General features: G+C 42.7%; 1 protein-coding gene across 3 annotated transcripts in view; it reads left to right on the plus strand.

The window, feature by feature from the left end:
- PRICKLE4 (prickle planar cell polarity protein 4) overlaps positions 1-26,607 on the plus strand; it is a 118,533-nt gene that overhangs the window by 45,505 nt on the left and 46,421 nt on the right. For all 3 annotated transcript variants that reach the window (XM_073542491.1, XM_073542490.1, XM_073542492.1), the window contains exon 4: positions 25,553-25,690. In XM_073542491.1, coding sequence (XP_073398592.1) covers positions 25,553-25,690 — 138 coding nt within the window. The remainder of the gene's footprint in view (positions 1-25,552; positions 25,691-26,607) is intronic.

The raw sequence follows: 26,607 nt of genomic DNA on the forward strand, positions 1-26,607 counted from the left end.
ATGAATAGGGGTGGCAGCTGTAATATATCACCCATGCCCGAGAGACCAAACATTGGAAAAACTGCAAATGAACCGCTGCAAACCAGGAAGAACAAATTAATTCAAAAAACAGCTTGTTCTGCCAAAATGGATAAATGTTTCAAGCCATTGAATGCTCTCTAAAAAAAAAAAAAAAAAATTTCGGACCATAAGACGCACTTTCCCCCCAAATTTTTTGGGGAAAGTGGGGGGGTGCATCTTATGGTCGCAATGCACGGTAGCTGGTGGCAGTGGGCGGCGCTCTGCGGTGCGGTGGTGGCAGCGGGCTGTGCTCCGATGCAGGGGCGGCGGCTCCGCCGGCGTTTCTTTGCAGCCCGGAGGCCACCGCACACCCCTTGCTGGGCGCCGCCATGCCCTGATGGAGGCCCTGACTCTAATATGCCCCCTCCATTTCCTTTAACTATGCCATCCTAACCCTGCTTCTACCGTATTTTTCGGACTATAAGACGCACCTCTATTTTCAGAAGGAAAATAGGGAAAAAAATAATAATGTGTCAAATGGGGGGTCCGTCTTACAGTCCGAATTCAGCTTACTTGGGAAGGGATCCGGCCGGCCAAGATGGCCGCCGGTCCGGGGGACGGCGCATGCGCAGCTTCAGATCTCGTGCCGAGATCTCGGGGGGCGAGATTCAAATCTCGTCAACGAGATCTCGTCCCCCGAGATCTCGGCACGAGATCTGAAGCTGCGCATGCGCCGTCCCAGGACCGGCGGCCATCTTGCCGGCGTCCATGCTCCCGGAGGCCACCGCAACATGGCGGCGCCCAGCAAGGGGTGTGCGGTGGCCTCCGGGCTGCGAAGAAATGCCGGCGGAGCCGCCGCCCCTGCACCGGAGCACAGCCCGCTGCCACCACCGCAGAGCCCAGCTGCCCCTGCCACAGCTGCCCCTGCCACAGCTGCCCCTGCCACAGCTGCCCCTGCTGCCTCTGCCCCTGCCACAGCCCCCCAGCACAGAGCCGCCACCGCACGAGCCTGGACCACTGAATGACCCCTGTGCCGGATCCCTTCCCAAGTAAGCTGAATTCGGACTGTAAGACGGACCCCCCATTTGACACATTATTATTTTTTTCCCTATTTTCCTTCTGAAAATAGAGGTGCGTCTTATAGTCCGAAAAATACGGTAGAAGCAGGGTTAGGATGGCATAGTTAAAGGAAATGGAGGGGGCATATTAGAGTCAGGGCCTCCATCAGGGCATTACTGCCCTGACTGTCATATGGGGCCCGATCAGCAGAGGGGGCCTGCATCGGACCCTGTCTCTCCTGCTGATCGGGCCCTAGCAGCAGGGTTCTGTAAGTGCAGTAACTCAATCTGTTTCCGAGACGCAGGTTCATTTACTCTGTTGCCGTGCGAGCCCACATGGCAATAGTTAAAGCCACCAGCCAATCTGAGGCTGGCAGCTGACGTCAGCGCGTATGTCGCCAAGCGTATGACATCATTGACATTTGCCAGCGAGTACGCGCTTGATACTTCTGCAGGGATCATCGCCGCAGGAGCGCTGCCAGGTAAGGAGAAAGGTGTGTTTTTTGTTTTTGTTTTTTTTTTTGTTTTTTTGTTTTCCCCAATTGAAAGCGGCAAGCCGCAATATGTTTCACCGGCAGAATGGAGACACACATACCATGTGTTTCCATTCTGCCTGGGGCAGGATGGGAGACACAGGGGGGTTTCCACTGTTTAGGCAAATCAGGGGCTCCCCAAACGTGACATGGCATCAGATCATAATTCCAGCCAATTCTGCGTTGAAAAAGTCAACCGGTGCTGCTTCCCTTATGAGCTCTGCCATACACCCAGTGGTTTACCCCCACATATGAGGTATTGGTGTACTCGGGACAATTGCACAACTTTGGGGGTCTAATTTCTCCTGTTACCCTTTGGAAAAGAAAACTTTGGGGGTGAAAAGATAATTTATGTGGAAAATTTATATATAATTTTATTTTTTTTTTTTTATTTTCACGTCTCTATGTGATAAACTTCTGTGAAGCACTTGGGGGTTCAAAGTGCTCATCACACATCTAGGTAAGCTTTTTGGGGGTTTAGTTTTCAAAATGGGGTCACTTGTGGGGGGTTTCTACTGTTCAGGTGTTGCACCACCTTGTGGGATGCAGGGCCTAGTACCTCGGAGGTTGGTTCAGTCACTGACTCTGTTGGCTCTAACTAACAATCTCTAGGTTAGGTGGCAATTAAGAAAGGGGGAGTTGTCAGATATGAGTCTGAGAGTTATGTTGATGCCCACAATGTATGAGGCCGCGGACGAAAGAAGCATACACCAGGGGTCCCGTGCAAACTTGAAAGATGAATTTTACTGAATACTTGTAACAATTCTGTTTTTCCATATAACAGTCATGGATAGCAGATACAATTTTCCTTACACATTATGTCAGTCAAAGCCTTTTCTCAGTCCCGGCCTGGGAAAATGGCAGTAACTTTTCATTTGACTAACTGCTGCGTGAAGGGGGAGGATTAGCTAACCTTAATCGGATCGGAGTATCTGGGGAAAATCTGTGCAGCTCCTTCGCTTGTCTCAGCACTCTGTTGCTGTAAACGCGGGGCACTCCTAAAAAGGGTGCTATTTGTACTACCCTATTGTCCTAGATGAGGAGCCTCAATTTCTTACCTCCTCTCACCACCAAAACCGCACGTAATACGACCTTTTCAGTCTCCCTCACCACCTCCAACTGCCACTTATTTTCAAATCAGAAAAAAAGTTGCAATACCAAACTAAGGCAGAAGAGGGCAGCATAATAGATAATTTACCTCCTCCCAAGGCAAGACAGGAAACCGGTGTCACAAATGCAATCATGTAAGGGATAAAGAACACACTTGCCATATGACATGTAACATGCATTAGTAATGCTTTTTCTGGTCACTACACAGGCCCATCAGTGGCTTTGCAAACGCAACATGACACCTGCAGACCATTGCATCAAAGTCTGCATTCCACAACTACACTATGTCCCTTCCGAGCCCCGACATGTGCCCAAACCGTAGTTTTCTCCCACATTTGGGGTATCGGCGTACTCAGGATAAATTGGACAACAACTTTTGAGGTCCAAATTCACCTGTCAACCTTGTGAAAATAAAAAATTGGGGGCTAAAAGATCATTTTTGTGGTAAAAAAAAATGTTTTTTTTTTTTTTTTTTTCACCGCTGTACATTATAAACTTTAGTGAAATACTTGGGGGTTCAAAGTGCTCGCCACACATCTAGATAAGTTCCTCGGGTGGTCTTGTTTCCAAAATGGGGTCACTTGTGGGGGTTTCCACTGATTAGGTACATCAGGGGCTCTCTAAATGCGACATGGCGTCTGATCTCAATTCCAGCCAATACTGCATTGAAAGTCAATCAGCGTTCCTTCCCTTACAATCTCTGCCGTACACCCAGTGGTTTACCTCCACATATGGTGGTATCTGCGTATTCAGGAGAAATTGCACAACAAATTTTGTGGTTCATTTTTTCTTACACTTGTGAAAATGAAAAAAAAAAATTGGTTCTGAAGTAAAATGTTCGTGGGGAAAAAAATGTTCATTTTTTCCTTCCACATTGCTTCAGTTCCTGTGAAGCACGTAAAGGGTTAATTAACTTCTTGAATGTAGTTTTGAGCACCTTCAGGAGTGCAGTTTTTAGAATGGTGTCACTTTTGGGTATTTTCTATCATATAGACCCTTCAAAGTGACTTCAAATGTGATGTGGTCCCTAAAAAGAAGAAAAATTGTTTTGTAAATTTTGTTGTAAAAATGAAGAAATCGCTGGTCACATTTTAACCCTTAACTTCTTAACAAAAAAAAAAATTTGTTTCCAAAATTGTGCTGATATAAAGTAGACATGTGGGAAATGTTATTTATTAAATATTTTGTGTGACATATCTGATTTAAGGGCATACAAACAAAAAGATTGATAATTGCAACATTTTTAAAATTTTTGCCATATTTCCCTTTTTTCCTAAATAAACACAAGTCATATCGAAGAAATTTTACCACTAACATGAAGTGAAATATGGCATGAAAAAACTCTCAGAATCAGCGGGATCCGTTAAAGCGTTCCAGAGCTATAACCTCATAAATTGACACTGGTCAGAATTGTAAGGATATGTGTACACATTGTGGATTTGGCTGCGAATCCGCAGCAGTTTTCCATGCAGTGTACAGTACCATGTAAACCTATGGAAAACCAATTCCGCTGTGCACATGCTGCGGAAAATGGTTTATTTTCTGAAGCATGTCAGTTCTTTGTGCGGAAACTGCAGCGTTTTTACACCTTCCATTATAGGAATCCACAGGTGTAAAAAGGCAGGCGAAATCCGCAGGAAATCTGCACTAAATCTGCAGGTAAAACATAGGGCATTTTACCTGCGAATTCTGTGTGGAAAAATCCGCACACGAATCCGCAAAATGTGCACATACCCTTATAGATCACATCCAGCTCTGGCTGACCCCCACATTCAAACACCTTTCCATGATTTTCCCTACTTTGTTTAATCCTGTACTCAAGTTTTCACAACAGCCCATGTTGTAGTATTGAAATGGAAGGTTTTTCATTAAACAATTGTCTTATAAAGAGGTGAGCACATTTCATATTAAATACCTTGTTTCTTCAAACATTTCATTTCCTATTATACTATTGTCCAGCCTGGCCACAAAGGGCCATATGCCCAAGCTTTGAAGCTCGGGCTCACTAGGCTAAGGTGTCAGGAATGAAAAAAAAAAACAAAAAACGTTGCATTGAATGAAGTAGAATACAAAATAGATACAAACAGGAGCGATTTTATGATCTTTTTTGCCTAATAAATGATTGGGTGTATACTTGCGAGTATACAGTGGGGAAAAAAAGTATTTAGTCAGTCAGCAATAGTGCAAGTTCCACCACTTAAAAAGATTAGAGGCGTCTGTAATTTACATCATAGGTAGACCTCAACTATGGGAGACAAACTGAGAAAAAAAAATCCAGAAAATCACATTGTCTGTTTTTTTTTCATTTTATTTGCATATTATGGTGGAAAATAAGTATTTGGTCAGAAACAAGCAATCAAGATTTCTGGCTCTCACAGACCTGTAACTTCTTCTTTAAGAGTCTCCTCTTTCCTCCACTCATTACCTGTAGTAATGGTACCTGTTTAAACTTGTTATCAGTATAAAAAGACACCTGTGCACACCCTCAAACAGTCTGACTCCAAACTCCACTATGGTGAAGACCAAAGAGCTGTCAAAGGACACCAGAAACAAAATTGTAGCCCTGCACCAGGCTGGGAAGACTGAATCTGCAATAGCCAACCAGCTTGGAGTGAAGAAATCAACTGTGGGAGCAATAATTAGAAAATGGAAGCCATACAAGACCACTGATAATCTCCCTCCATCTGGTGCTCCACGCAAAATCCCACCCCGTGGGGTCAGAATGATCACAAGAACGGTGAGCCAAAATCCCAGAACCACGCGGGGGGACCTAGTGAATGAACTGCAGAGAGCTGGGACCAATGTAACAAGGCCTACCATAAGTAACACACTATGCCACCATGGACTCAGATCCTGCAGTGCCAGACGTGTCCCACTGCTTTAGCCTGTACATGTCCGGGCCCGTCTGAAGTTTGCTAGAGAGCATTTGGATGATCCAGAGGAGTTTTGGGAGAATGTCCTATGGTCTGATGAAACCAAACTGGAACTGTTTGGTAGAAACACAACTTGTCGTGTTTGGAGGAAAAAGAATACTGAGTTGCATCCATCAAACACCATACCTACTGTAAAGCATGGTGGTGGAAACATCATGCTTTGGGGCTGTTTCTCTGCAAAGGGGCCAGGACGACTGATCCGGGTACATGAAAGAATGAATGGGGCCATGTATCGTGAGATTTTGAGTGCAAACCTCCTTCCATCAGCAAGGGCATTGAAGATGAAACGTGGCTGGGTCTTTCAACATGACAATGATCCAAAGCACACCGCCAGGGCAACGAAGGAGTGGCTTTGTAAGAAGCATTTCAAGGTCCTGGAGTGGCCTAGCCAGTCTCCAGATCTCAACCCTATAGAAAACCTTTGGAGGGAGTTGAAAGTCTGTGTTGCCAAGCGAAAAGCCAAAAACATCACTGCTCTAGAGGAGATCTGCATGGAGGAATGGGCCAACATACCAACAACAGTGTGTGGCAACCTTGTGAAGACTTACAGAAATCGTTTGACCTCTGTCATTGCCAACAAAGGATATATCACAAAGTATTGAGATGAAATTTTGTTTCTGACCAAATACTTATTTTCCACCATAATATGCAAATAAAATGAAAAAAAACAGACAATGTGATTTTCTGGATTTTTTTTTCTCAGTTTGTCTCCCATAGTTGAGGTCTACCTATGATGTAAATTACAGACGCCTCTCATCTTTTTAAGTGGTGGAACTTGCACTATTGCTGACTGACTAAATACTTTTTTTCCCCACTGTATATCCTGCCCTTTCTTGATAGAGGTCCTTGTAATGTTGCAAAACTAGAAATTCCTTGGTTGTTCATTAATTACAATCGGTGATTTTTTTTTTTTTTTGTATGTTTTAGGGTGATCCAGGGTTCACAGGGCTATTGACGTTGAGCGGGGGGCCAACCTCCACTGGTAGGCAGGGCTTCTCTCAGGGCCTTACAGGGTGAGATTAGCCCCTTCCCTATTTTTTGGTTATCACTTTTTTGATGTGAACACTGTTTATCGGGTGGTTCTGTTTGATCTACACCCATGTCGTGACCAATGTTTCTTTTTTTTAATGACTGAAGTAAAATCTTTAATCGCATAGTTCTAAATATTTTCAAAAGTTGTCAGGTTCAGTTATCAAGTGTGCCAATTATTAATGATTTTGACCTCCTGAATTTAAATTTGACAATGAAAATCTTTTTTTTTTTTTTTTTTTTTTTTTTCCCCCGTGGTACCTTGCTCTTAGATATTCATCCTTATGGCTTATGACAGGTCACTGATTCCTCAGTGACCTGCCCCCTATTTTACATACTGTATCTTTATTGTTTGAAAAAATGCATTCATCGTGCCTGCACTGTAGCATGATATGGTCTGTAATATCCATATTTTCATTTTGTTTAGGCATATAAATTTCTTGAGAAAGCATAAATACTTTTTGCTCCATCAAGATGGCGCCGGCATCGCCTGCGCAGTAGCATCTATCGGATCGCCGATAGATGCTACTGTGCAGGTGCCATTTTGATGGAGCCAATTTTTTTTTCTCACGCAAATTCTTGTTTGAGGGATTTTCATCTATTCCTTGGAAAATTCTTCCAGTTAGGTGAGATTCCTGGTTCGTCTTGCATACACTGCTATTTGAGGTCTAGCCACAAATTTTCAATGATGCGTCAGATCAGGGGACTGTGTGAAATCTTCAGCTAGTGTCTTTTGACGTAGTCTATTGTGGATTTTGACACATGTTTTAGGATCATTATCCATTTGTAAAAGCCATCCTCTTTTCAACTTCACCTTTTTTACAGATGGTATTATGTTTGCATCAAAAATTTGTTGAAATTTAATTGAATTCATTATTTTCTCTACCCGTGAAATGTTCCCCATGCCATTGGCTGCAACATAACTCTAAGGCTAGGTTCACATTTGCGGTTGAGTCCGCAGCGTATCATCCGCATTCCCAAACGCATGCAAAAACGTGTGCAAACACATGTTTGCACAGCGTTTTTTATCCGCATCATCTTGTGTGTGACGGTAAAAAAAAGCAGCGTTTTCGTGTGTATGCGTTTTTGCATGCGTTTATGTGCATGCATTAGAAATTTCCAATTTTTTTTCCAGTAGCCTTTTTTCATTGACATCAGACACCCAGTAGGTGTGTAGCATGGGAGATATGTGTATATATACACATTAGCTGAAGAGTCCGGCGCTGCCCGGGCATAGTAACTAACTGGATAGTTATAACAGATTATAACAAATTATAATTATTCTCCATCCCATAGTCCCGTGCCCATATACCCAACATTCCTATCCTCCATCCCAAAGTCCCATGCCCATATACCCATCATACATATCCTCCATCCCATAGTCCTGTGCCCATATACCCATCATACATATCCACGATCCCATAGGCCCGTGCCCATATACCCATCACACATCCTCCATCCCATAGTCCCATGTCCCATATACCCATCACACATCCTCCATCCCATGCCCATATACCCGTCATAGATATCCTCCATCCCATAGTCCAGTGCCCATATACCCATCACACATCCTTTAACTCATTACCCAGTCACTTTTTGGTGACTCTCAGACATAACTAGCATTATTTGCTTGTCCTTTTTGGCAATACATATAAGACAAATGCCAGGTATATATTGTTGTTGTGGTTACTTTAATCATCACACCCATTACACATGAGCGACCCCGTTAGTTGTTTATCAGGTTGTCTTTGTTCTGGGTACTTTTTTACTAATTATCCTCTTGGTGATTGTATCTCTGCCTGACCTGTTCCCTGTTCTCTTGTGCTTTTTGAATACTTAATAAATGATAAATTTTCATGTAGCATTGCACTGTTTGATACTTACTCCCAAGCATGCTTGATTGGAGAATTTGTATTCTACTTAGGGCAGTTTCACACACCAGTGTCTCCGGTACGTGTAGTGACAGTTTTCTCACGTACCGGAGACACTAACACACGTAGACCCATTCGAATGAATGTGTCTATGCAGATGTCGGCGTGTTTTCACGGACCGTTTGTCCGTGTGCAAAACCCGCTGACATGTCTGTTTTTGTGCAACAGCACGGATCACACGGACCCATACAAGTCAATGGGTCCGTGTAAACACGTACCGCACACGGGTGCTGTCCGTGTGTGTTTTAAAAAGTCAAAGGGTTAACATTGAAAATAATTTTTCAAAAACACTGACAGGATACGGACAGCACACGGATGGTACACACTGACATACGGATAGCACACGGAAGGCATACGTATGCACACGGACAGCTCCGGTACCGGTTTTTCCGGTACCGGAATTATCTGGACTTGTGAAACTGCCTTTACATAGACAGTGTTGTCCTCACCACAACAGAAAGCAGCACCAGGAGACAAACTGGAGAAACCCGCTGCACCAGGAGCCAACCATTGTACCTGGACAAGCGACACGTCTAAAGTTAAACAGAAAAAAAAAATTATAGAAAGTACAAACAGCAGTGAGGGAGGGTGACATTTTCTAAGGTTCTATACTTACATAGCCAGTGTTCTGGTACTGTCCACAGTCCAGAGAGTTATGGCCCTGCTGTGTCCACACTTCCTTTTATAGAGCTCTCAATTATCACGTAGATGAATCACTTCCTGGACCAACTCATTAAAAAAACGCATGCGTATAGAACACATGTGCGTACGTATGTCCTTGCGTACGCATGCATTTCCATAGACAGTAATGTGTTTGACGCACTCATCCGCATGACTGCGCATATTTGCTGGATTTTTGCCGCTTCCAAAAATCCAACATGATGCGTTCGCCGGACCATGCCGCACACCGAAAAACGCCATGTGTATGGTGACGCATGCGAACTGATGCAAATGCGCGCACCAGCATACATCATGTTAAAGATCGGGAAACATGACGCATGCTGATTGCTGCGGATGAAACGCTGAGCAAACAGCACTAATGTGAAACCAGCCTAAAGCATAATTGATCCACCCCGCGATCCACCCCGGCTATTAACCTGTTAATTGCCCCTGTGAAACGCTGACAGCAGCAATTAACATGCGCTTTCGGTAATTATTCCGGAAACCTGCCCAGCAGTGACCCCTGACCACGGGTCACCGATGGGTTGGCATGACAACCAGATGTCTCCTGGCGACATCTATAGTTGTCACTTCCGGCTTGCTGTGATCACCGCCCAGTGCTTGATGCTCATAGCAAGTGAGTAATTCAGCTACATACAGGCAAACTGATCATCGCCTGTATATGGCAGAGCCAATCAGGTTATGGCAGCTTCTAGTCTCCAATGGAGACTATTGAAGGATGCAGAAAGTAAAAAAAAAAAAAAAAAAAAAAAAAAAATGTTTTAAAAAAATGTAAAGAAAAATAAAAAAAGTTCAAATCACCCCCCTTTTTGCCCCATTCAAAATAATTGTTTTATTTTGATTGGGGCGAAAGGGAGGTGATTTGAACTTTTAGGGGTTTTTTTATTTTAATTTTTAAACACTTTTTTGTTTTACTTTTGGCATGCTTCATTGGAGGCTAGAAGAATCCATTACTTGATCGGCTTTGCTACATATAGGCGATGCTCAGATCGCCCATATGTATCAGATTTACAGCATTGCTATGTGCGCCGACCACAGGATGGCGCTCATAGCAATGTGCCGGCAACAACCATTGAGGTCTCTGAGACTTCTGGTTGTCAAGGCAACATGTCGCTGACCCCCTGATCACGTGACAGGGTCGGCGATGCGCTCACCTCCGGCCCGGCGGCCGGAAACTGTAGTTACCGTATATACTCGTATAAGAGATCGCGGAGATGCTGGGGGCTGAAGAGACAGCGCCAGGACGGGTAAGTATGACCTGTCAAACCCCTCCAACCCCCTGGTATATATGACTCGAATATAAGCCGAGAGGGGGACTTTCAGCCCAAAAAAATGGGCTGAAAATCTCAGCTTATATTCGAGTATATACGGTAAATGCCCGCTGTCAGTCTTTGAGAGCAGGATTTAACTAGTTAATAGGCGTGGGCGGATGGTGATTCTGCTTGTGCCTATTGCGGGCACATGTCAGCTGTTTAGAACAGCTGACATGTCGCAGCTTTGAGGAGGGCTCAATCTTATTGATGATTTATTTTTCAAGAAGAAAAAGGATATGAATAAAAAAAATATTTTGTAAGTTTGGAATATAGCCTTCAATTTAACAAAATAAAAGACCTTTTTATTCATATGCTTACCAATTTTGAGGACGACACACTAGCGAAAATACTACAATCAGGCACTAATTTTATTGCCAGACTAGCTCCTACTATTGGAGACATTGTCTCTCCGAGTTTTTTTTCGTCTGTGATGCCCTCTGAAAATTGGTTAAAAACCACGGGTTTTTTTAAATGTGGTTCCAATAAATGCAAAATGTGCAGATATGCACAACAAAACGAAAAAGTTTAATGATTCAAGCAATACTCAGGAATTAATTATAAAGCAGTTTATCAACTGCAATACGGAAAATGTAGTTTACAAAATACACTGTCAAATATGTAATTTATATAGGTTGCACAACAAGAAAGCTAAAAATTCACATTTTGTAGCACATTAGAGACGTAGAAAATAATAGTATTAATACACGCAATATATCCATGGTCTCTAAACATTTTTTTAACGCAACACAATGGCAATTTAGAAGCCATGTCAATCGCAGGAATTGAATGTGTTAAAAATTGCAAATGTGGAGGGGATAATAATAATAATATAATTTTTATTTCTATAGCGCCGACATATTCCGCAGCACTTTACATTTCAGAGGGGACTTGTACAGACAATAGACATTACAGCATAACAATCACATACAGTAGATTATAACAAAATACCAAGAGGAATGAGGGCCCTGCTCGCAAGCTTACAGTCTATGAGGGGAAAAAGGGAGACACGAAAGGTGGGTGGTAACAGTTGCCCTGATTGTTTGGATCAGCCATAATGTTAAGTGTGTAACAGTACAGACACAGAGGGTTAATGGATGCATAAAGCATGTGGGAACATGATGCGGGGAACCTGGTTATGGTCAAACTTTTGGCTGTGCCACACAGGGATAGATTAGGTTAATGTGTTGAGGCGATAGGCCAGTCTGAATAAATGAGTTTTCAGGGCACGCTTAAAATTGTGGGGATTGGGGACTAATCGTATTGACCTGGGAAGTGCATTCCAAAGAATTGGCGCAGCATGTGTAAAGTCTTGGAGATGGGAGTGGGAGGTTCTGACTATTGAGGATGCTAACCTCAGGTCATCAGCAGAACGGAGGGTGCGAGTAGGGTGGTATACTAAAACAAGGGAGGAGATGTAGGGTGGTGCTGAGCCATGAAGAGCTTTGTGGGTGAGGGCAATAAGTTTGTACTGGAGTGGATGGGTAGCCAGTGTAATGACTGGCACAAGGTTAGAGGCATCGGTGTAACGATTGGTGAGGAATATGATCCTGGCTGCAGCATTCAAGACAGATTGGAGAGGGGAGAGTTTGGTAAGAGGGAGACCGATTAGAAGAGAGTTACAATAGTCCAGACGAGAATGAATAAGAGAAACAGTAAGAGTTTTTGCAGAGTCAAAAGTAAGAAAAGGTCGGATTCTAGAAATGTTTTTGAGGTGCAGATAAGAGCGAGCCAGTGATCGAATGTGGGGGGCAAAGGAAAGCTCGGAGTCAAGTATGACCCCAAGACAGCGGGCCTGTTGCTGGGGAGTAATAGTGGAACCACACACAGAAATGGCATTGTCGGGTATAGGTACATTAGTAGCGGGAGGAAACACAAGGAGTTCAGTCTTTGACAGGTTCAGTTTCAGATATAGTGAGGACATGATGTTAAACACAACGTTTAGACAATCGCCGGTGTTTTCTAGAAAGGCTGGCGTGATGTCAGGAGAAGCGTATAATTGGGTGTCATCAGCATAGAGATGGTACTGGAAACCAAATCTACTGATTGTTTGACCAATAGGGGCAGTGTACAAGGAGAAGAGGAGGGGGCCTAGAACCGATCCTTGGGGGACCCCAACAGTAAGGGGAAGATGAGAGGAGGAGGAACCAGCAAAAGATACAGTAAAGGAGCGGTCGGAGAGATAGGAGGAGAACCAGGAGAGAACGGTGTCCTTGAGTCCAATGGAGCGGAGCATAGTGAGGAGGAGCTGATGATCCACAGTGTCGAATGCAGAAATAAGCTTGCATAGTTGAAAACACATAGATAGCATTCAGGATTAACTGCTTGCTGACATTGAATGGAGAAACACAGGAGTGGATTCAGAGCAGAGATTGGAAAAGCTGATTACCAGAAATAAGCTGGCATAGTTGAAAACACATAGATAGCATTCAGGATTAACTGCTTGCTGACATTGAATGGAGAAACACAGGAGTGGATTCAGAGCAGAGATTGGAAAAGCTGATTACCAGAAATAAGCTGGCATAGTTGAAAACACATAGATAGCATTCAGGATTAACTGCTTGTTGACATTGAATGGAGAAACACAGGAGTGGATTCAGAGCAGAGATTGGAAAAGCTGATTACCTGTATGAAGAGAATAGAGATGCATGTCACATTCATCCATGTTATAACTGCCAGTACTTTGATGGAAAGGGGGGATGGAAAGACTCCTTCTTACAAGGGAGGCGTTTTGAATTTTTTTGTCTGAGGTCTAGATATCCGAACGGTTTAAATAAAAAAGACCAAAATTATGTATCATTACTAAATGGTTATTTATATATTTTTAAAGTTTATATTTTTTGTAAATTTGTTTTAATCTGCTAGCATTACGCAAACCTCAACTATGTAGAAAAATTGTATGCAGGACCTTTTTGTCAGAACAAGTGATAGAGGTTTCAATTTTCATTGGGCTCTGAGTACAAGCGTGTAGAGAAATACGCACAGGACCTTTTGTTAGAACATGTGATAAGAGCTGTATTTCTTATTGGTCCTTACTAAGTATAAAAAAATAAATATGGTTATTCTCACCTTCTGACGGCCCTCGATGTTCTTAGTGGCACTCCCAGTATGTTCCGTTCCCAGGGATGCTTTGCGCAAAGGACCTTTGCGACGTCACGCTCGCGAGACCGCAACGTCATCTCATGTGATTCGCGCAATGCATCCCTGAGAATGGAAGATGCTGGCAGCTTGGCTGAGAGGTGGGAGGACTCCGTGGGCCATCAGAGGGTGAGTATATCACTATTTTTTATTTTAATTCTGTTTTTTACAGGAATCCTCTCCTCCAGACCCTGGGTACCATCCGCACATGAAGCGCTCACTTTATGCATGATAGGCATAGCCACATGCGTAAAGTGAGCGTTTCAATGCAATTCTCTGGCGGCGGAATCGCCGCAATTCCGCAAAATGAATGGATATGCTGAGGATCTTACCACTATGCGATTCCGCAGCGGGAAAATCCACAGGATTGCATGGGAGTGCGTATTTTAAGCGTTTCTGCTGCCGGAAAAACGTGGCGGAAACGCTTAAAAAAAAAAAACAAAAAAAAAAACGTGGGCACAAAGCCTTAGAGTTTAAAATAAAAAAAAAGCTGGGAAATTTGCATCACCTGGCCTTTTCTAACGAGCGTAAACAAGCCATAACCCTGACAAGATGATCCTGACAGCGCCGGCGTACATCCCTCACTGAGCAGGGACTCACCAGTGCTGTAGGGGTCCCGGGGACAGTAACAGCTGGAAAGTACAGACGCACAGGACCTGAACGCTGAAGTATTAGCAAGCAAGCACGGGACCTACGGTCATGTGACCACAAGGGGCGGGGCTTAGCGTCCTGCTTGCTAAGATGGAAGAACACTCAGTCGGGCAAACCAGAGATCATGCACAATACGGGCGAACGAGGTACAGGAGGGACAAGCAGATGGGAGGTCAGACGAAGCCAAAGGTCATACACAAGAGGGCGGTGTGGTACAAAAGGGACGAGCAGTGGAGTCACAAGCAAAGGGTCATACACGAGAGGACGGTGCGGTACAAGAGGGACAGGCAGAACTCGTAACAGGGACAGAACCAGATCACAACCAAACAAGCAACAAGTTATCAGGCACAAGGCACACGTATACAAGAGGTCACTTAACTCAGCCGAGGGCAGGAGTATAACTATCACCGGACCCAGGTCCAGTGAGCATTAAATAGCTGCCCTCTGCCAGAGAGAGGCAGAAACAATTAACCCCCTGTCTGACCAGGATGGGCCAAAGCGAAACCCCGTCCTGGATCATGACAATAATTAACTTTGACCAAGGTTTCAGGCCTTATCATACCATGTATGGTTTTTCCTGGGTAAGGGTACCGTTACACTAAATGACGCACCAGCGATCCCGACAACGATACAACCTGGTAAGGATCGTTGGTGCGTCGCTAAAGGTCGCTAGTGAGCTGTCAAACAGACAGATATACTCACCGACGCAGAAGCGATCCATACAACGACCTCGGCTGTTGTTCGTATCTTGTCACACAGCGGCTATTCAGACGACTTCCGCCTGCGTCCATGTGCTCTGTGTCGCCAACGAGATCGCTCGTTGGCGTCAAACACTGCGATGCGCGCTGGTCAGCGGGACACCAGCGATCAGAAAATGGCCCAGGCCATTCAAGCATGATCAGCGATATCGCAGCGGGGGCCCGGTTGCCGCTGCGTGTCACATGTAGCGAGATCGCTGTTGCGTCACAAAATCTGTGACGCATTAGTGATCTCGCTATGTGAGACAGGGCCTTAAGAAACCTATTTTCTGTTTTGAAAAACATTGGATAAAACCGCATGTCTAGTTAACTTTTTTTGAAACTGGTGTCTTCTATAATCAGCAACTTGTAAAAGCCACAATTATTCTCCTGGTTTTTACTGCAATTGGTCTGACGACCTGTGGATCTGCAGCAGCTGAACAACACTTTTAAAAAGCTCCATTCTATGGATTAGCTTAGCATAATGTTAATTAGTATTCATTTTTTTTTTTTTTTATTTTTTTTTTTAGCAATACTTTTTATTTATTTAACATCTATAATTATACAATAAAATGTATATACATTGAATTGGTTTCCTTTCTTCCATTTTCGCAAGTCTTAATTTTAAATGTTTGTCAGATAAGACCCTATTGCGCTATTTTTTTTTTTTTTTCCTCCAGCTTATCTAGATCAACAACCAGACCGCCCCATAGGTGCATATAATAAAAGCTTTTCGTTGTTTAATGGACATCACATTAGTGACATGGACAGAATTCTAAACTACTGTATACAAGGGCGTACACATGCTGGATCCACTAAATATGGGGAACACCTGGTGACAAGTTCCCTTTAACCTCTCAAAATTTAATTTCTTGTGTATGTTCCGACTAATCTAGTCTTTGCTATGACTCTTCAAAGGGTGTGTGGATACGCTGCGAATGTGTCAAAAACCGCAGGTAAATCCGCAGGTCAAAAGACCTGTGGTTTATCTGCAGTTTTTCTGTGGTTTAGCCAGCGGTTTTCCCCTGCGATTTGACACCTGCCATGGAGCAGGTGCCAAACCGCAGCGGAATCCGCACAAAGAATTGACCTGCTGCGGTTTTGAAACTGCAGCAAATCCGCGCGGTTTTCATTGATTTTAATGGTACTGTACACCGCAGCAGAAACTGCTGCGGATCCGCAGGACCAAAACTGCTGCGGATCCGCAGCGTGTGCACACGCAAATGCCATTAAGAACGGTCTTCAGCGTAAAGAACAAAGGGTCATGGAAGTGATGTTTGAGATCAGGACCCTGTAGGGTTATCGTTATTTCTGTGAAGAGACAGAAGGATTTGCGTAAGCTTACCTCCACAAAAGATCTGTGTTAAAGGGAAGGTGCCATCCAAAAAAATTTTTTTCAGCAATTGAAAAAATGTAAAGAATTAATGTTTACATTTTCTTAAATATTATAGTAACACACTGGCGCTAGTCCACTTGGCCCAGAAGAAAAAATTGGGTGTTCCCAGATGCTGCTGGTGATTGACAGGTTCTGTGCTTATACCTGCTAAAAAGAGACAAGCTTAAAATAGTAATTACACCGCGCTATACTGGGAAAGACAAGGGTTAATATTAGACTACTCACTTGATGATGTATAGAAAAAACAAGATTTCCTGGAGGCTGGTTGCCTGGTCTTGGAAATATGGATAGCTGGCACAAAAAGTGGGATGAATGAATAAATAAAACCTATATTTTTTGTTTTTTTGTTTTAGAAAATAAGCTACTCAGTTGTTAGTGTATAGAAAAAACACAATGTCCTTAAGGCTGATCGCTTTGTCTTGAAAATGTAAGTAGCTGCCAATAAAGTGAATGAATAAATAAACAAGTAGAGTACGCGTAGCTTACAAAAAGGGGGGGGGGGGGCACCCCTTAAGGGTTAAAAGAGATTCTGCTAGACTTACTTATTAATGAATCCGACCATAAGTGCATTTAACCTTGGAACTGTTACTGGGATATTGGCTGGCACATGTCCCCTAATCCTGGTTTAAATATAATTACCGTATTTTCCGCTTTGTAAGACGCACTTTTTTTCCCCCAAAATTGAGGGGAAAAAGGGGGTGCGTCTTACAAAGAGGATATACATTTGCGCTGCCACTGAGGGTACTTGCCGCGGCACTCTGTGCCCTGATGCTGCCGCTGCGCTGTCCGCCACCGCCGCGCTCCTGTCCCCCGGTGGTTTCTTCCGCCCCACCGCCGCCGCCGCGCTCTGTCCCGTTCAGCGTGGGGGGTCTCTGTCGCTCCATGCCTGCTTTCTTCCTGGAAAATGGCCGCCGCGCATGCGCAGACGGACATCTCGGCACTGAAATCTCGGGAGATGAGATTTCAGTGCCGAGATGTCCGTCTGCGCATGCGCGGCGGCCATTTTCCAGGAAGAAAGCAGGCATGGAGCGACAGAGACCCCCCCACGCTGAACGGGACAGAGCGCGGCGGTGGGGCGGAAGAAACCACCGGGGGACAGGAGCGCGGCGGTGGCGGACAGCGCAGCGGCAGCATCAGGGCACAGAGTGCCGCGGCAAGTACCCTCAGAACGGGACAGAGCGCGGCGATGGCGGCAAACACCGGGGGATAGGAGCGTGGCGGTAAGAACCGGGGGACAGAGCGCGGTGGTGGCAGTAAGAACCGGGGGAGAGCGCGGCGGTGGTGGCAAGCAGGCACCGGGGGACAGCGTGGCGGTGGTGGCAAGCACTGGGGGACAGAGTGCGGCGGTGGTGGCAAGCAGGCACCGGGGGAAAGAGCGTGGAGTTGGTGGCAAGCATCAGGGGACCGAGGGCGGCGGCAGTAACAGACACCGGCAGCGGCACGCTGCACATCAAAACACCCCCTCATCCCAGCAGCAATGTTCCACTCCGGCCTCCTCCATCACCACCCCTGGAAAGCAATAAGACGCATGGATTATAAGATGCACCACCATTTTATTAAAAATAAAGTTTTTTTTCCTATTTTTCTCCTCAAAATTTGGGGTGCGTCTTATAATCCGGAGCGTCTTATAAAGCGAAAAATACGGTAAGTAGAATCCTACAAGTAAGCGTACTCTACTTGTTTATTTATTCATTCACTTTGTTGGCAGCTACTTACATTTTCAAGACAAAGCGATCAGCCTTAAGGACATTGCGTTTTTTCTATACACTAACAAGTGAGTAGCTTATTTTCTAAAAAAAAAAAAAAAAAAAAAGGCTTGATTTATTTATTCATTCATTTATTCATCCCACTTTTTGTGCCAGCTATCCATATTTCCAAGACCAGACAACCAGCCTCCAGGACATCTTGTTTTTTCTATACATTATCAAGTGAGAAGTCTAATATTAACCCTTGTCTTTCCCAGTATAGTGCGGTGTAATTACTATTTTAAATATTATAATTTGTTTTTAATTTTGTAAAATATGAAAAATAATTTTAAAAAGTTTGGCATTTCCACTTGTTAACACTAGGGGGAGCAGCTACTGAAATTTGGCACAAAAACCTAGTGTACAACTAGCTCACATTACTGCCCTGCAGTAATTATGGGCGGAATCTGCTGACATGCTGAATCTGCTGTGATGTTACTCCTCTCCTCCCCTTCTGGGTGATTGCTAAGGGAAAAAAGAGGATGACATTTAGGAACACAGTGACCAGCCATTTTGATGGGGCCTGCAAAGTTACTGACTGTCTTTGCATGCAAAGTCTGGATCAGAACAGTTCATCAATCAGCAGAAATGTTTCCTGGATTCCTGTGGAGCAGACAAGAAGACAGTCCATCCATGTGTATAAAACACAGTGCTCTATGTAGAATCCCTGGCACCGAACAGGGTGCCCCCCATAGAGCAGCACACTGCTCTCCTGAAATACTCTGTGCTGCTGTCACCCTGCTCCTTCCACCATATATCAGGCCCCTGTCGCCTTGCTTTCACACATCACCAGGACAGGATATGAGGAGAGGAATGTGGTCTTCGGTCACCGAGGATGGCAGGCAGCAAGGATTCTGGGAGCAGGGTGACAGCAGCACAGAGTATTTCAGGAGAGCAGTGCGTTGATATATGGGGGAGGAGCAGGGTGACAGCACCACAGAAATCCAGGAAACATTTCTGCTGATTGATGGCCTGTTCTGATCCAGACTTTGCATGCAGAGACCCCATTCCCCTCCTCAGATCCTGTCCTGGTGATGTGTGAAAGCGAGGCGATAGGCGCAGTCCGGGGTGATGCTGGGAAGCAGGCTGGGGGGAAATGGAGCCATACAGTAACGATAAAAATGAGACCCCTCTCTTCAGCTGCCTCACCAGCCCTCCCCTGACTGCACCTAGCTATTACCCCTGACCTGTGTGCAGGTGCTCAGCCAGAACCACCCTAGAATGGGTCCCCTTTTAGCAGATAATACTGCCATAGTTCACACATAATGCCGCCTTATAGATCATACACAATACCACCATGTAGATCACACAAAACCAGCAGGGTGACAGCAGCACAGAGTATTTCAGGAGAGCAGTATCACGCGGGATAGGATTAGATACATGGCTCAGCAGTCCGTATCACACATGAGAGGATTAGATACACGGCTCAGCAGACAGTATCACACGAGAGGATTAGATACACGGCTCAGCAGACAGTATCACAAAAGAGAGGATTAGATACACGGCTCAGCAGACAGTATCACACAGGAGAGGATTAGATACACAGCTCAGCAGTCAGTATCACACAGGAGAGGATTAGATACACGGCTCCGCAGTCAGTATCACACAGGAGAGGATTAGATACACAGCTCAGCAGTCAGTATCACACAGGATAGGATTAGATGTCCAGCAGATGGCCAAGTGTTTTGAAACAGCAAGGAGCAGCTCCTCCTATATTTTGCAAGAGCAGGGGCTGCAGCTGGTCGGGTGTTTTGGAAAGTGCAGCTCGGTCTCCAGGAGCTCGTCCTGTATCCTCTCCTGCAGCTGATATGTGCACAGTGAACATCCAAGCCCTGTTATGCTGGAACAGTACAGCATCCATGGCTTGTAATAGAGTGTAAGTGGAGGTAAAAGGAAAGAACTGGGCTCTAATAAAATGGCGCCTGGCCACACCTACAGCTGTGAATTGAGCTGCCCACAGGGGCGTGCCCAGTTCACAGCTGATGCTGCTGCAATGATACAGATAGGGGTCGGGAGCCGACTCTTGTCTCTTATGCCCAGGGACTGCTGTAAATGAGCATGGAAAGTGTCGTTCAGCAGCCAGAAAGGTAAGATGGCAGCCCCCAGTGGCTGCATTAATACAGTTAAAAAAAGAAAAACATACACACCACTGAGTCAAGCTTAGGGGACAATATTTTTTTATACTATTTTCTTTTTTACATTAAATTATGAAAAAACACGGCACCTTCCCTTTAAATTGACACGACTGAAAAGCTCACAATGAATAAGTTGAAAAAAAAAGTTGTAGTCAGCTTATTCGTCTGCAAAGCAATCCCCAAGCCTGCCAAATGGTCAAAGAGATGAAAACCTGGTGGGATCTGACTACTTTGAAAACATACGAGTCCAAAAGTATGATCCCTAGAGGACTACGATTAAAAAAAGTACCTACAAGAATTTTCAATGAGGATTTTGAAAAGGAATGGTACTCCATTTTGAGTCAATGTTCCCTCAAGCTCATCTCTTTAATAATAAAATGAGGACATGGAAATGAATTCTGTCAAACAGGATATAAAGAGTTTGCAATGCTCTTTGTAGGGGCACACCAGTTCTAAAGATTTTAACTTTTACAATGACAGATTGAAAACCAATATTACTAAGTTGGAAAATCATATCATGGACATTAAGAAATCAAAATTTAAACTAGATACAGAGGACTACATTGCTAATAAAGTTTATAATTGGAATACTAGACCACATTCTATTTTAAAAAAACAAGCACAGAGACGGGATTCTGCCAAAGGAAAAGTGAGCTATAAAGATTATTCTTCGGACATTTCTTTTTTTTCTACTACTGATGAACTTTCAGACTCTTCCATGGGTTCAACGAGCAGTATACATTCTGTGGATCAGAGGTCGGCTTCCAACATTCCTAGTACCAGTGGAGCGATTTCAAAAAACGCAGGAAACGTGCGGGCCATAAACACACGGGGAGGAAGATATCCCATTCGGCACAAGAATCGCCGTTATTAGAGGCTCCAGTCTGGAATCTGTCAAGCTACGTGATCTCAGAAGAACAGATTGCGGTACTCAGCAAGGGTCTAAGTTTTTCTCCCACAACTGACTTTGATTTATTTAAGACTTTACTTGATCTGAATAAATTTGCACGTAATCTGACAGTGAAATGTCATTTTCTCACAGATGATGTTGTTAAACATGTTACCTGTACAGATCATCTTGATTCTCCTATTACTGATGATATTCGTATGTTTCAGGAACAGAAAGCACTTCTTAGCTTAAAATCATTAGAAAGAGAATCATGTGTGGGTCCCATTTCACTCAACGATTCTTTTTCTGTCAGCAATCCACTTTTTTATCCATTAAAATCCAGACCAGCGGTCTTAGACCAATTTCAGGATTTAATTGAACAGGAATTAGTTGACCTTAATAAATTTAATATGGAATCTAAAAATAAATATTATAATTTAACTAAAAGGGAGAAAAAAGCACTTAAAGACTTGCATAATAATCAGGATCTCATAGTAAGGCAGTCAGACAAAGGTGGCACCATAGTGCTTTTAGATGCTGGATTGTACAAAAAACTGAATTTGTTAGATTTGGAAAATAAGGAGACCTATCTTGAACTAAGTTCTAATCCTACTGATGAGTATAATTCATTGCTTCATAATTTGTTGATGGAAGGTGTTCATATGAATGTTTTGGATGACAGATTGGCCGAATTTTTGAAAAATGATCATCCTGTCACTCCAATCTATCATTCATTTCCTAAAATTCACAAAAATGTATTCCCTCCCCCTATGAGACCAATAGTTGCAGGTATTGGTTCCATAGGGGAAAGATTGGGATCTTGGGTGGACCATTACCTAACTGCAGTTTTTGATCAATTCCATTGGAAGGAGGAATATGCATGGTTAACATGTGATGTAGTGAGTTTATATCCATCAATCCATCACTCTGTGGCATTATCTAGTTTGACATATTATCTGGACACATATTCTACCTACAGTAATGACATAAAAAATTTTCTGATATCTGCTGTGGATTTTTTGCTAAACCATAATTATTTTAGTTTTGATAATAGATTTTTCAAACAGCTGAAAGGCGTCAGTATGGTCGCGAAATTTTCGCCTTCCTTAGCCAACGTTGTTATGCTCAAATGGGAAGAAAGTCATATTTATGACGATAGTAATGATATATGCAAACATATTGTTTGGTACGGTCGTTACATAGACGATCTGATCTTTAATATGGAGAGGCACACAAAAGGAGGCTGAAAAATTCGTAGATCATATCTATGACAATGAATATCATCTGAAATTTACTTATTCTTTTCAGAAAAAAAATACTAATTTTTTGGATCTGAATCTCAGAGGTAATGTATCTAAGCATGCCGTTGAGATCACTCCCTATAGAAAGCCAACTTCAAGTAATTCTATTCTTAGGGCCAATTCTTGCCATCCAAAACATGTTTTAAAAAATATTCCATATGATGAGCTTATTAGGATAAGACGCAATTGTTCTGAAAATGATGCATTTTTGGCAGAAACAGAAAAAACTTGTGAGCGACTTTCACAAAGAGGATCTCCTAAATGGAATTTAGATAATGCACGTGAAAGAATTCTACAGACAGATCGTAAAAATTTATTAACAACCAAAAAAGGTAGATTTATTCAGAATAATTCACATGAAAATAAAAAGAACTATACTAATAATAATGTAGTATTCAGTACTCCTTATAGCTTGCAATATGGACAAATTGTAGATATCATTAAAAAACATTTACCAATGCTAAAACAAGACAGATTGAAACAAATATTAACACAGTGACATCAAGTTTGTAGCAAAACGAGCTCCTACCCTGGGTTCGATCCTGTCTCCAAGTTTATTCCTCAGCTCTCCTCGGGATACTAATAGAGCTACTTGGCTGGACGCCACAGGATTCTTTAGATGTGGAGCTAACCGTTGCAAAACATGCAATTATGTTTATAAAACAAATACATTTTTGTCCTCATATAATCAAAAGCAATTTGACATACATGATTACATTAATTGCAACACTGAGAATGTGGTGTATCTTATAGAATGTACTGCATGCAAAGTTCAGTATGTCGGCTGCACTACTTGTCCGCTGAAGGTGCGGATCAGGAGACATTTATCAGACGCTGTAAATTCTCAAGCTCTCTCCGCCTCAGCTGTGTCAAGACACTTTTACAATGTGCACAAAGGCAATTTAAGTAGTTTTAGATTTTGTGGAATCGAAAAGGTTTACGAACCTCCTAGAGGAGGTAATTTACAACAGAAATTATTTAACCGTGAAACATACTGGATGTTTATGCTTGACACTCGTATTCCCCGTGGTCTCAATGCCAGACAAGATTTAATAAAATTATACTGAACACTGTTTATGCAGTATCTTATAAGGAAATGTTTTATCCTAATTCACTGTTATCCATGATGATTCTTGACCAAGAAATATATATTTATTTATTTTTTTTGTATATGCTTTTTTGCATTTTTAATTGTCTGTCCAATCAATGTCATGTGCACTCTATATATAGTTTCTCAATGTATTAGCAGGTAGATCATGACTAAGACTATTTTTTAGTTGAAATGCGTTGATCCTCCTCACTGGTGTGCTTGGTGTTTGCTATAAGAAATTTTTACAGAACCAACATATTTTTAAGTTGTCCAATAAAGCTTTGTAAATTGCAGCCGCCTCCGTCTCCAGCTGGATCACTTTTTTCTCTTTCTCTTCCCTTTAAATTCTCCAAAATATTTGAAATTATCTCCATACGGAGTTCCTTCAAAACCTTCAAGTGTAGCTAGAAGAATTGATGCTTTGTTTTTTGCTTTGAAAGCAAAGGGTTGTCACACCAAATATTAATTTGATTTTATTTGTCATTCACTTTACATTTTGTAATTGATAACAATAAACTATTATAACACTTCTATGTGTGAAAACATTCTTACTTTGCAGCATTTTTTTTGCATACCTGTCTAAAATTTTTGCACTTGTAACATTATGCCTTGAAATTTTTCAGGTCGAACTAGGGACATTTAAGCTTACTTTTAGTAATGAGCGAACATGCTCGGATAAGGTGTTTTCCGAGTATGCTTGTGTGCTAACAGAGTGTTATCTTAGAGTCCCCACTAGTGATGAGCGAGTATACTCGTTACTCGAAACTTCGCGAGCATGCTCGGGTGATCTCTGAGTATTTGGATGTTCTTGAAGATTTAGTTTGTTGCCATAGCTGCACGATTTGCTGCTGCTAGACTGGCTCAATACATATGGGGATTTCTTAACAAACAGGCAATCCCCACATGTAATTAGGCTGACTAGCAGCCGTAAATCATGCAGCTACGGCGGCAAACAAAATCTCTGAGCACATCAAAATAGTCGGAGAACACCCGAGCATGCTCGGGAAATCTCGAGTAGCGAGTATACTCGCTCATCATTAGTCCCCACGCCTGCCTGTCTCGCTTGTTAGGCAATCTCTGCATGTGTTGTGGCTATCGAACAGCCCCGAGACATACAGGTGTGGGCACTCAAACATATTTTTCGAGCACTCCGCACACACAAAAATGCACATTCGCTCATCACTAATTACTTTGTTATTGGGAGAGATTTCTAGGAACTGTGTGCAATTTTATTAGTGCCGAGGTACATGTGCAGTAGATTTCACGATTGGTGGAAACACACTTCTGTATTATATGTCTCAGTTTAGTGCATGTTTCAGCCAGTCCCCTTGCCCAGACCCGAGGGCAGAATCCAACAACTATTAGAAGTACACTGCACACTTCTACAGTGAAAACAATTATTAAATGCAAAAGCTTGAAATTTTGTGCAGATACTGTACATTAGTACTCCAGTTTCACAAATGCATTTTACTGCATTTTAACAGATGTAAGTTCAACGTGTATTGAATTGTGAAATGCAAATGCACTATCTTATAGATACCTTGTTGCATTATCATAGCATAAATAATGTATACTTTTTATTTTGGTCAATTGTAGCTTTTGTAAGAGCTAAATGGGCTAACTCCGTAGGCTGCAACTATTTCTCAAGGTTGCTTTAGTCCATGACCACAGTGGAATAGAATATCCTACCATCGGAACTAATGGCCATTTCCCCACCAGAGCTAGTTATAGATGACCATCTGTGATTTAATTTAGTAAAATTATATTTTTCCTTTTGTGTGTTTTTTTTTTTTTTTTTTTTTTTTTAATCTTACAGTATCGTCTGAATGTAAATTAACAAGTAAATCTGTGAAAATGACATTTCCCCCACCCTTGTGTATTTCAGGAAAGGTTCTTTACGGCTTTGGGAGAGTTTGAAAGGAAGGAATTTCGAAAGTTTAGTGCACATCGGAGAGCCCATTCTATAAGACATGGGGCCATCGTTCACATCACAGCAGACATTTCAGACACTTGTTGCATGCAGGTAAATGCGTAGGTCAAGTTTTCTATTTCTTTGCTGTGTAATACTACAGGGTGTGCCATTTATATGGATACACCTAAATAAAATGGGAATGGTTGGTGGTATCAACTTCCTGTTTGTAGCACATTAATATATGGGAGGGAGGAAACTTCTCAAGATGGGTGGTGACCATGGCGGCCATTTTGAAGTTGGCCATTTTGGATCCAACTTTATTTTTTTCAGTTGGAAGAGGGTCATGTGACACATCAAACTTTATTGAGAATTTCACAAGAAAAACAGTGGTGTGCTTGGTTTTAACGTATCTTTCTTTCATGAGTTATTTACATGTGTATGACCACTTATAAAATGTGTTCAAAGTGCTGCCCATTGTGTTGGATTGTCAATGCAACCCTCTTCGCCCACTCTAAATTCATCCACATAATAAGTTTGGCCAGGAAAATCCCATAATAGATTAAGTAGAGCCATAATGTGACAATTCTTCACATACAACCAAAAAGGCACCCACATGGCAATAAATGTACATCATAAAGTATACCCCCAAAAAGGAGGTGCAAATATAACCATACTGCTCAATGCACAAATGCATCGCATATACAATATACAGAACGAAGTTGATTGTAGTACATAATGGCAAATAATATTACTAAATATACTGATCTGACTGTGTCTAAACACATCCACATTATCTTATAGATCTACAAAAGACAAAATGAAAAAAACCCTGCTCGAATTAAGTAAAAAGCAAAAGTGCATTTAAATCATACAGAGTTCTTAGTAATACTGTATTTGATCAAACATGGCATAAAAGCCGTCCCACCATCGACAAGGTGACTCTGTGGTCGGGGCGGTCCTACATTGTCAGTATTAATAACCTTATCATGTGTCAAAGTTGACGTCTGTGTGAATAAGGGCAGACAAGG

The sequence above is a fragment of the Dendrobates tinctorius genome, unplaced genomic scaffold (genome assembly GCF_039654945.1).
Source record: "Dendrobates tinctorius isolate UK_male_01 unplaced genomic scaffold, ASM3965494v1 ptg000127l, whole genome shotgun sequence".
NCBI classification, from domain to species: Eukaryota; Metazoa; Chordata; class Amphibia; order Anura; family Dendrobatidae; genus Dendrobates; species Dendrobates tinctorius.